At 42.7% G+C, this 14,716-nt stretch overlaps 1 protein-coding gene across 1 annotated transcript; it reads left to right on the top strand.

The window, feature by feature from the left end:
- The first annotated feature begins 201 nt into the window (after positions 1–201).
- Positions 202–3,009, top strand: LOC110520766 (zymogen granule membrane protein 16). Its single transcript, XM_036966131.1, has 5 exons — positions 202–309; positions 625–642; positions 789–841; positions 1,117–1,285; positions 2,110–3,009. The coding sequence occupies exons 3-5, from the start codon at positions 790–792 to the stop codon at positions 2,474–2,476; spliced, it is 588 nt and encodes a 195-aa protein (XP_036822026.1). The 5' UTR covers positions 202–309; positions 625–642; position 789; the 3' UTR covers positions 2,477–3,009.
- Positions 3,010–14,716: the final 11,707 nt, after the last annotated feature.

Raw genomic sequence — 14,716 nt, forward strand, 5'->3', positions numbered from 1 at the left:
TTCCTTTTAATCCCTATTTCAGATCATTAATTTGTTACAATTCAAAAGAACACAATTATTATTTCCTTATAGTAATTCCTTGATACTCCCTCCCAAAGTAGCCTCGACCAATTAGAAAACAATGTCTGACTTCTCAATAGTGACTGACTAAAGGTGTTCTTTGTCATGCTCCTTCCATCTAGAGCTGATGGAATGTTCAGCAGGTATAAATGCAGTTCTTAGAGGAAGCAGTAGACTAGAAGGACCTGGCAGAGACAGAGAGACAATAAGCTTTCACAGGGTTTCACACATCTCAAGATAGCACTGTGGGTAACTACACAACTAACTAAATAGAAAATGTGCACTTGTATTTAATGCATAATACTGGTGTGGGAAATGTTATGAAGTTAATTCTCATTTTCTCTTGGTTCTTGGGCACAAACATTTTGGCCCTTTTGCCACTAAATTTAAATTCAGTGATCTGACATTATTTTTAATGTGACAGTAGCTTAGCACTGCAAGAGTGATTGTAGTAAACAAGAGTAGGTTCAACTTTTTAGAGCCGTTTTATAACATTTCACATTCAACAATGGTTTGTTGTTTGTTACATCACAATTCAAAAGGTTATTTTCTTTTCCCTCCTAGGAAACACTGACCTGACAGGTAAAATGACTTATTTGTTTTGACAAACTACTATGAAAAACATTATTAACTACATTATTTCAAGTTTTACCATTTAAAGTGAAACGGAATGAGAGTAAAATTGACTGAAATTAAAGGTCTTAAGTGTTGATGCCTCACTTTTGCAGAATGTTCTTAATCCTGGTTGTCACAATGTTCTTGGCTGGCTGCTTGGCTTTGCGTGAGTTATAAAAATACAATTCTGAATTATAATTATTAAATAATAGCTCTTGTGCTTTCACCAATTTGTCTTTTCAGTTAGACTTAGGAGTTCTTCTTTGAGACATAAACTGATGGATTAAATCATTGCAGAATGTACTTTAGTTAATTCATCTGCACTTTATTAATAATATAAAGATCTTTCAGAAATGTGTTGTTAAAAATAAAATGATGGATATATAAATATGTATTATTAATATAGTAAATATAGTAAACATATTGGCCATGTAATTTTAGCCATCAAAGACCCGTACTCGTATTCCTCTGCGGTGGGTCAGGGAGGTGGCACCCCATTTGCTTCCTACGGTGAGGGGCGCATCACAGCGGTCAGAGTGTGGGAGACCAACAACAACTACTACTACTACTACTACTACTACAACTACAACAGCAACAATTACATCAGCGGGTGAGCAGACTCTGACCCATGAACAGACACCACTGACTCAGTCTAACTACAATACCCAACAAACACCACTGACTCAGTCCAACTACACTGCCCAACAAACACCACTGACTCAGTCCATCTACACTGCCCAACAAACACCACTGACTCAGTCCAACTACACTGCCCAACAAACACCACTGACTCAGTCCATCTACACTGCCCAACAAACACCACTGACTCAGTCCAACTACACTACACAACAAACACCACTGACTCAGTCCAACTACACTACCCAACAAACACCACTGACTCAGTCCAACTACACTACCCAACAAACACCACTGACTCAGTCCAACTACACTACCCAACAAACACCACTGACTCAGTCCAACTACACTACCCAACAAACACCACTGACTCAGTCCAACTACACTACCCAACAAACACCACTGACTCAGTCCAACTACACTACACAACAAACACCACTGACTCAGTCTAACTACACTACCCAACAAACACCACTGACTCAGTCCAACTACACTACCCAACAAACACCACTGACTCAGTCCAACTACACTACCCAACAAACACCACTGACTCAGTCCAACTACACTACCCAACAAACACCACTGACTCAGTCCAACTACACTACCCAACAAACACTCTTTCTTTCTTTGTTGTGTTTATTACATATTCAGTACATGACCAAACAATAGTGTTATCGTATCTAACCTAGAGTACAATGTAAAATGTAATTCCTTGATATTCTCTGATGTTACCTGCTGTCTCGGTCTGAATGTGCCTTATCAAAACACAACCAACGTGAAAAGCTTCCTCTGTTTTAGGTTCCAGCTGAGATACGGCAACACCTGGTCTCCTGTGTTCGGTAACGAAGGGAGTGTAAAGCAGGTGATGGAGCTGTTTAATGATGAGGCCATTGTCGAGGTGTCTGGGAAGTACAACCCAGCAGACTACATCTGCTCCCTGGTGTTAACCACCAACATGGGGCGCACTCTGTCAGCCGGCATGCCCAACCAGGTCTCCTTCAACTTCTACCCATCCAACATGGGCAATGAGCTGAGGATCCTCAGCGGTCGCTTCAACGGTGTTGGAATCACCTCCATCGGAGCCCACTGGGGATTTGTGGACATGGAAGGGGCTGGAAACAGTACTCTGGGAACAGCACTGGAAACAGTAACTCCTGTTTTTTAGGGGGAAAAATGCTTTTTAGTCCAGGAGTAAACTTAATCTGGGTCCAGGAAACTGACCTTATATGATGGACGGATGTTTGACATAGACGCTGACAGAACAGTTTTTATTTCACTATCTGTTTGTTATTTCACTTTTATTTCACTGATTGAATTTGAATGTTTTGAGTACTTTGGAAGTACTTTTGAGGTGATTCCTCACTTGAAGCAGTAATAAAATATTTCTTAACATTCAAATTCATTCAGTTCAAATTCTCATGAAGCATCCATTAGATAGGAATATTCAAACAGTCCTGTCAGCTTGGATCAACATGCGTTGTTATCACATTTTATCACAATAAAGGAAAGAATCATATGGGATTTAAAGGATTAATTATATCTTTGATTAATTGAACAATCAAATATTATGGGGAGATAATAGTGTTTCAGGGTGTTTCACCTTCACTATTTTATACACGCTGCTTTTGTTATTTGTTGATCCTTTTCTGCTACATCTGCTTCTGGACATTTTAATAAAAAGCATATCTTTAATCATTATATTTCATTGTATTCCTTTTAATAAGACAATACATACAGTAGTGACCAGAAGCTACAATAAACTAATCTGTCATCTTAACAAACCCTACCTCAATGGTGTCAATAAGGAACTACATTTATAACAGCAAGACTGTTGAAACGCCTATTCAATAGTAAACAAGGGGAAAAAATGGATAGTTACATATCGGGATATTATTTTCCACAATATATCATGTCGTATCGCATCAACAATATCAAACTATTTTTGAGTTAGTTGGCTGTCTGCACTAAAACTCTTATTTTCCTTCATAGAAAGTTCAACGTTTTCATTTGAAATAGGAAGCACATGTTTGGAGGACATTTTATTTCCATTACTTTCTCATGATTTCTAGTCTCTCTGCCACAGACATATAGTGAGCAATGTTTGGAACATCGAATCACAATAAATAACAGTATATAACCACAATAAGTGTAGAATCATGAGAATCGTAATACATATCATATCAACACCATATAATTGTTATAATATGGGGCTGCATAGTGTTTTAGTTAAAGCTAAAGTCTGAGATTTGGGAAGCTGTTCAATGTACAGCTGTATACCAAAACAAGTGGTGGGGAAGGACACCACTTTGTTACGAATCACAGACTGTGTGGATGGTCTAGATTAGACAGTTTGATAGATGGGGCTTATACAGTATATGGATGGTCTAGACTAGACAGTTTTATAGATGTGGTTTATACAGTATATGGATGGTCTAGATTAGCCAGTTTGATAGATGGGGCTTATACAGTATATGGATGGTCTAGATTAGACAGTTTGATAGATGGGGCTTATACAGTAAATGGATGGTTTAACAGTCAAAGCTGCTTAACTAGTTTTGGTGAGATAGAATGAAAGTAGGAAAAATATATATATTGTCTTTGTTATACAGAATAAGTCTGTGTTTCCTTGAAACATTGTCTTAGTCCCAGTAAATCCGAGCTAATTTGAGGAACAGACATCGATTTAAATGGGGCAAAAATTATATGGATTTTTGCTATTTGCATTTAGTGTAATGTGGATGATACTGCAATGGGATGGTTGCAAATCTTAAAGACATGATGTGTGATTTTTTAAATTATAGTTGTTAAACCATGAACAATGCTACATTATAGTTTATTATAGAGCCTAAAATGTTAGCTTGACTACTGCTTCCCTACTGTATATTCAGACCAGAATCACTAATCTGAGTAAATGTATTCCCCTGTATTGGACCCTCAAGGCATCACAAAGCACAACCTGCGCAACATTTCAAATGATGTACAGTAGGTGTTTATGACAAGTTTTCAGTGTATGAACACTGAACAACAGAAAAACGCAACATGTAAAGTGTTGGTCCCATGTTTCCAAAAAAATGTCACAGGCATTTCAAGTTGAGGAAGCGTGCAATTGAGATGCTGACTGCAGGAATGTCCACCAGCACTGTTACCAGAGAAGATAATGTTAATTTCTCTACCATAAGCCGCCTTCAATGCCATTTTAGAGAATTTGGCAGTACTTCCAACCGGCCTCATAACCTCAGACCACATGTAACCACACCAGCCCAGGACCTCCACATCTGGCTTCTTCCCCTGAGGGATCGTCTGAGACCAGCCACCCGGAGAGTTGATGAAACTGTGGGTTTGCACAACAAAATTATTTCTGCACAAACTGTCAGAAACTGTCTCAGGGAAGCTCATCTGTGTGCTCGTCGTTCTCACCAGGGACTTGACCTGACTGCAGTTTGGGAATGTACCTGACTAATGTGGGAAAAATGCCCACCTTCAATGGCCACTGGCCCGCTGGAGAAGTGTGATCTTCACAGATAAATCTCGGTTTCAACTATACCGGCCAGATGGCAGAAAGCGTATGGCGTCATGTGGGTGAGCGGTTTGCTGATGTCAACATTGTAATTAGAGTGCCCCTTGGTGGCGCTGGGGTCATGGTATGGGCAGGAATAAGCAAACAACGAACACAATTGCATTTTTATCGATGGCAATTTGAATGCACAGAGATACCGTGACGAGATCCTGAGGACCATTGTCGTGCCATTCATCCACCGCCTTCACCTCATGTTTCAGCATGATAATGTCACAAGGATCTGTACACAATTCTTGGAAGCTGAAACTGTTCCAGTTCTTCCATGGTCTGCATACTCACCAGACATGTTTCCCATTGAGCATGTTTGGAATGCTCAAGACCAGCGTGTACAAAAGCATGCTCCACTTCTCACCAATATCCAGCAACTTTGCACAGCCACTGAAGAGGAGTGGGTCAACATTCCACAGGCCACAATCAACGGCCCGATCAGCTGTTGAGATAATTTTGTTCTCAATGTTTATAAACTGAACTTCAATTCAGTTCAGTGAATTTCAATTCACTGAACTCAATTCAGTGTTTTTCCACCTCCTTAGCTATCATACTCAAAATCCAGAAAGTGGAGAGCAGACCAGCTCAAATAGACAGAAGTGTGCTCTACTCCTTGGGCTACAATACCTATTTTTGCCAATTGTCCTGGACCCCTTTTACTACACGAAGCCCTGCTAATCCATCAAGTCTTGACTACCGGCATAATCTGCCGAGGGTTCTTTTTGCAACAGGCCCCTCCGTCGCGATGTCCCCTGAATGCCCATGTGCTAGCCTGCTAGCTGTGGTCCGCTAGCAGAATAGGTCCATCGGCCAATTTCTTGGGCCACTATACCTATTTTCCAATTGGACCAGGCACCTTTACTAAACGGAACCCTACCAATCCATCACGGCTGGTCTGCCGATGTTACCGCACGAGGAGGCTACAACAGACCTCTTCCGTCGCGACGTACCTCTAAGGCCCTTGTGCTAGCTTGCTAGCCCCGGCCCGCTAGCTGTCCGAATCACCATGTCTCCAGCCAGCTTAACTACTCACTGGACCCCTATGATCACTCGGCTACGCATGTCTCTCCCTAATGTCATTATGCCTTGTCCATTGCTGTTCTGGTTAGTGATTATTGTCTTATTTCACTGTAGAACCTCTAGCTCTGCTCAATATGCCTTAGCTAACCCTTCAGTTACAACTCCCACACATGCAGTGACATCACCTGGTTTATATTATGTTTAAAGAGACAATATATCTCTCATCGTCACTCTATGCCTAGGTTTACCTCCATTTTATTCAAACCCTACCATACCTTTGTCTGTACATTATGCCTTGAATCTATTCAATCGCGCCCAGAAACCTGCTCCTTTTACTCACTGTTCCGAACGTACTGTTCCTCTGGTGATGTAGAGGTTAATCCAGGCCCAGCAGTGCCTAGCTCCACTCCCATTCCCCAGGCGCATTCATTTGTTGACTTAAAAGCCTTGGTTTCATTCATGTTAACATGTTAGGCCTCCTCCCCAAGTAAGCATTTTTCTACAGCTGGCCATGCTTTCCATCTGGCTACCCCTACTCCGGTCAACAGCCCTGCCCCCCCCCACAGCAACTCGCCCAAGCCTCCCCATTTCTTCTTCAGCCAAATCCAGATAGCTGATGTTCTGAAAGAGCTGCAAAATCTGGACCCATACAAATCAGCTGGGATAGACATTCTGGGACCTCTCTTTCTAAAATGATCTGCCCAAATTGTTGCAACCTCACTTTCATATTGTCTGAGATCCCCAAAGATTGGAAAGCTGCCGCGGTCATCCCGCACTTCAAATTGGGAGACAATCTAGACCCAAACTGTTATAGACCTATATCCATCCTTCCCTTCTAAAATCTTCGAAAGCCAAGTTAATAAACAGATCACCGACCATTTCTAATCCCACCGTACCTTCTCCACTATGCAATCTGGTTTCCGAGCCGGTCACGGGTGTACCTCAGCCACGCTCAAGGTCCTAAATTATATCATAACCACCATCGATAAAATACAGTACTGTGCAGCCGTCTTCATCAAGGCTTTCGACTCTGTCAATCACCACATTCTGGCAGACTCAACAGCCTTGGCTTCTCAAATGACTGCCTCGGCTGGTTCACCAACTACTTCTCTGGTAGAGTTCAGTGTGTCAAATCGGAGGGCCTATTGTCCAGACCTCTGGCAGTCTCTACGGGGGTGCCACAGGGTTCAATTCTCGGGCAAACTCTATTCTCTGTAAACATCAATGATGTCCCTCTTGCTGTTGGTGATTCCCTGATCCACCTCTACGCAGACAACACCATTCTGTATTCTTCTGGCCCTTCTTTGGACACTGTGCTAACTAACCTCCAGACGAGCTTCAATGCCATACAACTCTCCTTCCGTGGCCTTCAATTGCTCTTAATTGCAAGTAAAACAAAATACATGCTCTTCAACCGATTGCTACCTGCACCTGCCCACCCATCCAGCATCACTACTCTGGTCCGTTCTGACCTAGAATATGTGGACAACTACAAATACCTAGGTGTCTGGTTAGACTGCGAACTCTCCTTCCAGACCCGCATTAAGCATATCCAATCCAAAATTTAATCTAGAATCGGCTTCCTATTTCACAACAAAGCATCCTTCACTCATGCTGCCAAACATACCCTCGTAAAACTGACTATCCTACCGATGCTCGACTTCAGCGATGTCATTTACAAAATAGCCTCCAACACTCTACTCAGCAAATTGGATGCAGTCTATCACAGTGCAATCCGTTTTGTCACCCAAGCCCCATATACTACCCACCAATGCAAACTGTACGCTCTCGTTGGCTGGCCCTCGCTTCGTACTCGTAGCCAAACCCACTGGCTCCAGGTCATCTACAAGTCTTTGCTAGGTAAAGCCGCGCCATATCTCAGTTCAGTGGTCACCATAGCACGCTATAGCACCCAACCATAGCACGCGCTCCAGCAGGTATATTTCACTGGTCACCCCCAAAGCCAATTCCTTCTTTGTCCGCCTCTCCTTCCAGTTCTCTGCTGCCAATGACTGGAACGAACTGCAAAAATCGCTGAAGCTGGAGACTCATATCTCCCTCACTAACTTCAAGCACCAGCTGTCAGAGCAGCTCACAGATCATTGCACCTGCACATAGCCCATCTGTAAATAGCCCATCTGTAAATAGCCCATCCAACTATCTCATCCCCATATTGTATTTATTTATTTATTTTTCTCCTTTGCACCCCAGTATATCTAGTTGCACATTCATCTTCTGCACATCTATCACTCCTGTGTTTAATTGCTATATTGTAATTACCTCGCTGCTAGTGTAACCAATGTGAAATGGCTAGCTAGTTAGTGTGGTGCACGCTAACAGCGTTTCAATCGGTGACTCGCTCTGAGACCTTGAAGTAGTTGTTCCCCTTGCTCTGCAAGGGCCATGGCTTTTTTGGAGCGATGGGTAACGATGCTTCGAGGGTGGCTGTTGTCGATGTGTGTAGAGGGTCCCTGGTTGGGGCGAGGAGAGGGAAGGAAGCTACACTATGGCCTATTTTATTGCCTTTACCTCCCTTATCTTACCTCATTTGCACACACTGTATATATACTTTTTTATTGACTGTATGTTTGTTTATTCCAAGATAAAGCAATGCAGTTTGGCACATACAACAACACACACTGCTTTACTTTATCTTGGTCAGGTCGCAACTAGCCTACCTGGTTTAGTAAATGTGAGATCATTTTTTATTTAAATGTATGGCAGACCAATCCAAACTCATCTCTCAGCATGTCCAGCCCACTCATCATCTCAGCAGCTAGCAGGAACATTGCTGTCTTTTTCTGTGACTAAACCAACTAGGCTCGTAATTTAACAATTCAATTCGTATTTACAGATGGCATGCAATTTGTTATTAAGGCACATGAAAGTTCACATGTCCGAGAAGGCATTTCTGCTAAAAAACGCATGATACATTTTTTTTATAATCCTTCTCCACAATTTAACAATGATATGTTTCATGATGCTTGCATTGTTGACATTAGATCTTACTTTCCATGTGTTGGTATAAGGCTATACTTGTATGTAAGGCAATGAACTTGCATTTTAATGACGTGTGATTTGCGACAACAGAGGGAAGGGGTGTCACAGAGTACATGTACGTGTACATCTTGCACTTCTCAACAATGTAAATTATAATCATGGAACAGTAATGTCTTTGGAGTGGAACAATTATGTTTTTGGAGCATTTTTTATTTTTTTATAAAACCTTTGTTTAACAAGGCAAGCCAGTTAAGAACAAATTCCTATTTACAATGACGGCCTACACCGGCCAAACCCGGATAACGCTGGGCAAATTGTGTGCCGCACTATGGGACTCCCAATCACGGCCGGTTGTGATACAGCCTGGATGATTGAAAAAGAAAATGAAACTAGCAGAATTATGTTTTATAGTACGAGCAGAAGGTCTTTTATGGTCTCTGGAGCAGCTGATTTAGAAGAGAGGAGGATGGAGAGAAAGGATGGGTCTGGAATCACTTTCATTTCCTCTTCCTTCCTCCACGTCCAGTTCTCAAACAGAACAAGTAAGCCATTAGGAAGAAGCATTGAAGGGCTGAAAAAGCAGTCAACACCAAGGGAAGTAATTAACTCAATGTCTTCAGACCAAACTGGATGTTCAAAACCGTTCTCAGAGTCCTGACAAATCCTCTCACCCCTGTATACAAGAGAAATATATGCACACATTTTACAGTCTGTTCAGTCAAGTTCAAGTGCATGGAACAGACGATTATAGGATGAAAGACTATAGACGAATATAGCTACCTTGACCTGATCTCAAGTTTCATAGTTCGGATTGTTGTTCAAAGTTTTGTGTGACAGAGTTTTTAGCATATCCTCATTCCTGTGTGTGTGTGTGTGTGTGTGTGTGTGTGTGTGTGTGTGTGTGTGTGTGTGTGTGTGTGTGTGTGTGTGTGTGTGTGTGTGTGTGTGTGTGTGTGTGTGTGTGTGTGTGTGTACTGTGTTTTAAATCATTATGTTTAAGGCAAGGTTTCTAAGTGTGTCTCCCCACTCTTTAATATTTAATAATGATAAATAATGTATTATTATTTGTTATTTATTTAATCTAAAAATAAACGTCCTCTCATTGTCAACTACGTTTATTCATAAACAGAACAAGTTCCATAGACATGTGACTAACAGAAATGGAAAAATGTGTCCCTGAACATTGGGGGGGTCAGTATCTGGTGTGGCCACCAGCTGCATTAAGTACTGCAGTGCATCTCCTCCTTATGGACTGCACCAGATTTGCCAGTTCTTGCTGTGAGATGTTACCCCACTCTTCCACCAAGGCACCTGTAAGTTCCTGGACATTTCTGGGGGGAATGTCTCCAGTCCTCACCCTCCGATCCAACAGGTCCCAGAATTGCTCAAAGGGATTGAGATGCGGGCTCTTTGCTGGCCATGTCAGAATACTGACATTCATGTCTTGCAGAAAATCACGCACAGAACAAGCAGTATGGATGGTGGCATTGTCATGCTGGAGGGTCATATCATGTACCACATGAGGGAGGAGGATGTCTTCCCTGTAACGCACAGCGTTGAGATTGTCTGCAATGACAACAAGCTCAGGCCGATGATGCTGTGACACACCGCCCCAGACCATGACGGACCCTCCACCTCCAAATAGATCCCGCTCCGGAGTACAGGCCTCGGTGTAACGCTCATTCTTTCGACGCGAATCCGACCATAAAACCTGGTGAGCCAAAAACACTTTTTTCCAGTCCTGTCTGGTCCAATGACGGTGGAGTTGTGCCGAAAGGCAACATTGTTGACGGTGATATCTGGTGAGGACCTGCCTTACAACAGGCCTACAAGCCTTCAGTCCTGCCTCTCTAAGCCTATTGCGGACAGTCTGAGCACTGATGGAGGGATTGTGCATTTCTGATGTAACTCGGGCAGTTGTTGTTGCCATCCTCTACCTGTCCCGCAGGTGTTATGTTCAGATGTACCGATCCTGTGCAGGTGTTATTACACGTGGTCTGCCATTGCGAGGACGATCAGCTGTCCGTCCTGTCTCCCCTGTGGCGCTGTCTTAGGCGTCTTACAGTTTGGACATTGCAATTTATTGCCCTGGCCCCAAGCATCTGCAGTCCTCATGCTTCTTTGCAGAATGCCTAAGGCATGTTCACGCAGATGAGCAGGGACCCTGGGCATCTTTCTTTTGGTGTTTTTCAGAGTCAGTAGAAAGGCCTATTTAGTGTCCTACGTTTTCATAACTGTGACCTTAATTGCCTACCGTGTGTGTGTGTGTGTGTGTGTGTGTGTGTGTGTGTGTGTGTGTGTGTGTGTGTGTGTGTGTGTGTGTGTTAGTGTCTTAACGACCGTTCCACAGGTGAATGTTCATTAATTGTTTATGGTTCATGGAACAAGCATGGGAAAAAGTGTTAAACACTTTACAACGAAGATCGGTGAAGTTATTTGGATTTTACCAATTATCTTTGAAATACAGGGTCCTGAAAAAGGGACGTTTCTTTTTTTGCTGAGTTTGTGTCTTATACCCCTCATGGACTTGGCCTAATATGCAGCATCTATTAGGGCCTTTGTGGAACTTTGTATCAATGACAAAATAACATTTTTATTGGTCCGATCTAAATATTACCCCTAAAAGCAATGCCAAGCATTTTTCTGCTCCATCAAGTAGTCAAACAGGCTCGACACTGCGGTGAGATCATGAACTTAGGTGATACTTTCTGGCTCTGGGTTGGACTTTCCTGTTATTATGATGATTAAGTTCAGTGACAGACAGATATATCCCCATTCCGTTCTATTCATTAGGCAGGCAGGCTGTGGGAAACTGCTCTAATTGTCAGAATCTGTTTCTCTTGCCAGAAAGTAGAGAGATATATCTCCACACACAGGTCTGTTTTAGAGGAGTGAAACATTGACATTAAATGTTACAGATATCAGAAAATTGCTGCCATTTGTCAGTTAACCATCATTGAATCAGTATTGCAACCAAGTCACTTGTGGACCTATGATCATTTATAACAGTGTATGACTGTTTCTGTCTGCCTCCTCTACACCTGTCTTTAGAAGAAAACATGCGTGACATCATTTGCTCATCAGGAAAGGATTGGGGAAGTAATGGCAGTTCCTGGTACATGTGTTTTTATAGCGAACAACCAGGTGAAATTGAAAGAGTTACAATCATCTGTCTTCTTCTTTGATTGATGACTAGATAATGTGTTGTCAGATGCTGAATGTCATGTTTTTCTTGAGACCAGTTGGCCAATAAGTTTAACTTGGGTTGGCTAAGATAATCCTGCCAAAAGATGTCAAACCAGTACATGGTTCATGTAAGACAGTTAAAAATATTGTTTTGGGAATCTTGTAGGTACTGTACTTCTACAGATAGGAGGGCTTACGAGGCAGGGTGCAATAGTACGTAGGAATACTTTAAGAATATACATACGTGGAGTTAAAATCATCACTCATTCTCATCCCAAATGGAAGAGCAGCTACAGACTCATCATCAGAGTTGACTCACAAGACTAAAGGTGACTATTTTATTTTTCATATTGTAACATTACACTATCGTAAGCAGCATGAGTCCATGGACCCATCCTGCCTGGTGTCAACGGTACAGGCTGGTGGCGGTGGAGAACCGCTGTCCAATCTGCAGCAACTGCGTGATGCCATTGTGTCAGCATGGATCAACATCCCTGAGGAATGTCTCCGACTTGTAGAATCCATGCCCCAAAGAAGTCAGGCTGTTGTGGAGGCGAAGGGGGATCCAACCCGGGACTAGATGGGGGTGCCTAATAAACTGGCCGATGAGTTTATAATTAGTTAATAATATACATAATGGTATACATTCATGCTTTTTTCTTGATATGACAACAGGTATTTATAAAGTCCTTCTTACATCAGCTGATATCTCAAAGTGCTGTACAGAAACCCAGCCTAAAACCACAAACAGCAAGCAATGCAGATGTAGAAGCACGGTGGCTAGGAAAAACTCCCTAGAAAGGCCCGAACCTAGGAAGAAACCTAGAGAGGAACCAGTCCTCTTCTGTCTGTGCTGGGTGGAGATTATAACAGAACATGGCCAAGATGTTCAAATGTTCATAGATGACCAGCAGGGTCAAATAATAATAATCACAGTGGTTGTCGAGAGTGCAACAGTTCAGCACCTCAGGAGTAAATGTCAGTTGGCTTTTCATAGACGATCATTCAGAGTATCTCTACCGCTCCTGCTGTCTCTAGAGCGTTGAAAACAGCAGATCTGGGACAGGTAGTACATCTGGTGAACAGTCCAGGGTTCCATATCCGCAAGCAGAACATTTGAAACTGGAGCAGCAGCACGGCCAGGTGGACTGGGTACAGCAAGGAGTCATCAGGCCAGGTAGTCCTGAGGCATGGTCCTAGGGCTTAGGTCCTCAGAGAGAGAGAAAGAAAGAAAGAATTAGAAGAGAGCATACTTAAATTCACACAGGACACCGGATTAAAAAGGAGAAACACTCCAGATATAACAGACTGACCCTAGCCCCTCGACACATAAACTACTGCAGCATAAATACTGGAGGCTGAGACCGGAGGGGTCGGGAAACACTGTGGCCCAGTCCGACGATTCCCCCGGACAGGGCCAAACAGGCAGGATATAACCCCACCCACTTTGCCAAAGCACAGCCCCCACATCACTAGAGGGATATCTTCAACCACTAGAGGGATATCTTCAACCACCATCCTGAGACAAGGCCGAGTATAGCCCACAAAGATTGGCACAACCCAAGGGGGGCGCCAACCCAGACAGGAAGATCACATCAGTGACTCAACCCATTCAAGTCACGCACCCTTCCTAGGGACGGCATGGAAGAGCACCAGCAAGCCAGTAACTCAGCCCCTGTAATAGGGTTAGAGGCAGAGAATCCCAGTGGAGAGAGAGGAACCAGCCAGGCAGAGACAGCAAGGGCGGTTCGTTGCTCCAGTGCCTTTCCGTTCACCTTCACACTCCTGGGCCAGACTACACTCAATCATAGGACCTACTGAAGAGATGAGTCTTCAAAAAATACTTAAGTTCTCTAGGGTAGGGGGCAGCATTGGACATTTTGGTTGAAAAGCATGCCCAAATTAAACTGCCTGCTACTCAGCCATAAAATAATATAGAATATGCATATAATTAGTAGATTTGGATAGAAAACACCCTGACGTTTCTAAAACTGTTTGAATGATGTCTGTGAGTATAACAGAACTCATATGGCAGGCAAAAACCTGAGAAAAAAATCCAACCAGGAAGTGGGAAATCTGAGGTTTGTAGTTTTTCATCTCTTGGCCTATCGAATAAACAGTGTCTATGGGGTCATATTGCACTTCCTAAGGCTTCCACTAGATGTCAACAGTCTTTAGAACCTTCTTTGATGCTTCTACTGTGAAGTGGGGAGGGGAATGAGAGGGGATTGAGTCAGAGGTCTGCCAGAGAGCCACGAGCTCAGTCTTGCACGTTCACGTGAGAGCGAGCTCTGTTCCATTGCAATTCTACAGACAAAGGAATTCTCCGGTTGAAACATTATTGAAGATTTATGTTAAAAACATCCTAAAGATTGAATCTATACTTCGTTTGACATGTTTCTACGGACTGTAATATCATTTTTTGGACTTTTTGTCTGTTCTTTCCGCTGGACTTGCACACGCGTTGTGAGTTTGGATTGTGAACTGAACGCGCAAACAACAAGGAGGTATTTGGACATAAATGATGGACATTATCGAATAAAACAAACATTTATTGTGGAACTGGGATTCATGGGAGTGCATTCTGATGAAGATCATCAAAGGTAAGTGATTCATTTTATCTATATTTCTGCT

The sequence above is a fragment of the Oncorhynchus mykiss genome, chromosome 3, assembly GCF_013265735.2.
Source record: "Oncorhynchus mykiss isolate Arlee chromosome 3, USDA_OmykA_1.1, whole genome shotgun sequence".
Lineage (NCBI taxonomy): Eukaryota > Metazoa > Chordata > Actinopteri > Salmoniformes > Salmonidae > Oncorhynchus > Oncorhynchus mykiss.

Coding starts and splice junctions, on each gene's coding strand:
- LOC110520766 (XM_036966131.1), top strand. CDS start 790: ATGTTCTTAATCCTGGTTGTCACAATGTTCTTGGCTGGCTGCTTGGCT. Junction 842..1,116: donor GGCTGGCTGCTTGGCTTTGC/GTGAGTTATAAA, acceptor ATGTAATTTTAG/CCATCAAAGACCCGTACTCG. Junction 1,286..2,109: donor AGCAACAATTACATCAGCGG/GTGAGCAGACTC, acceptor CCTCTGTTTTAG/GTTCCAGCTGAGATACGGCA.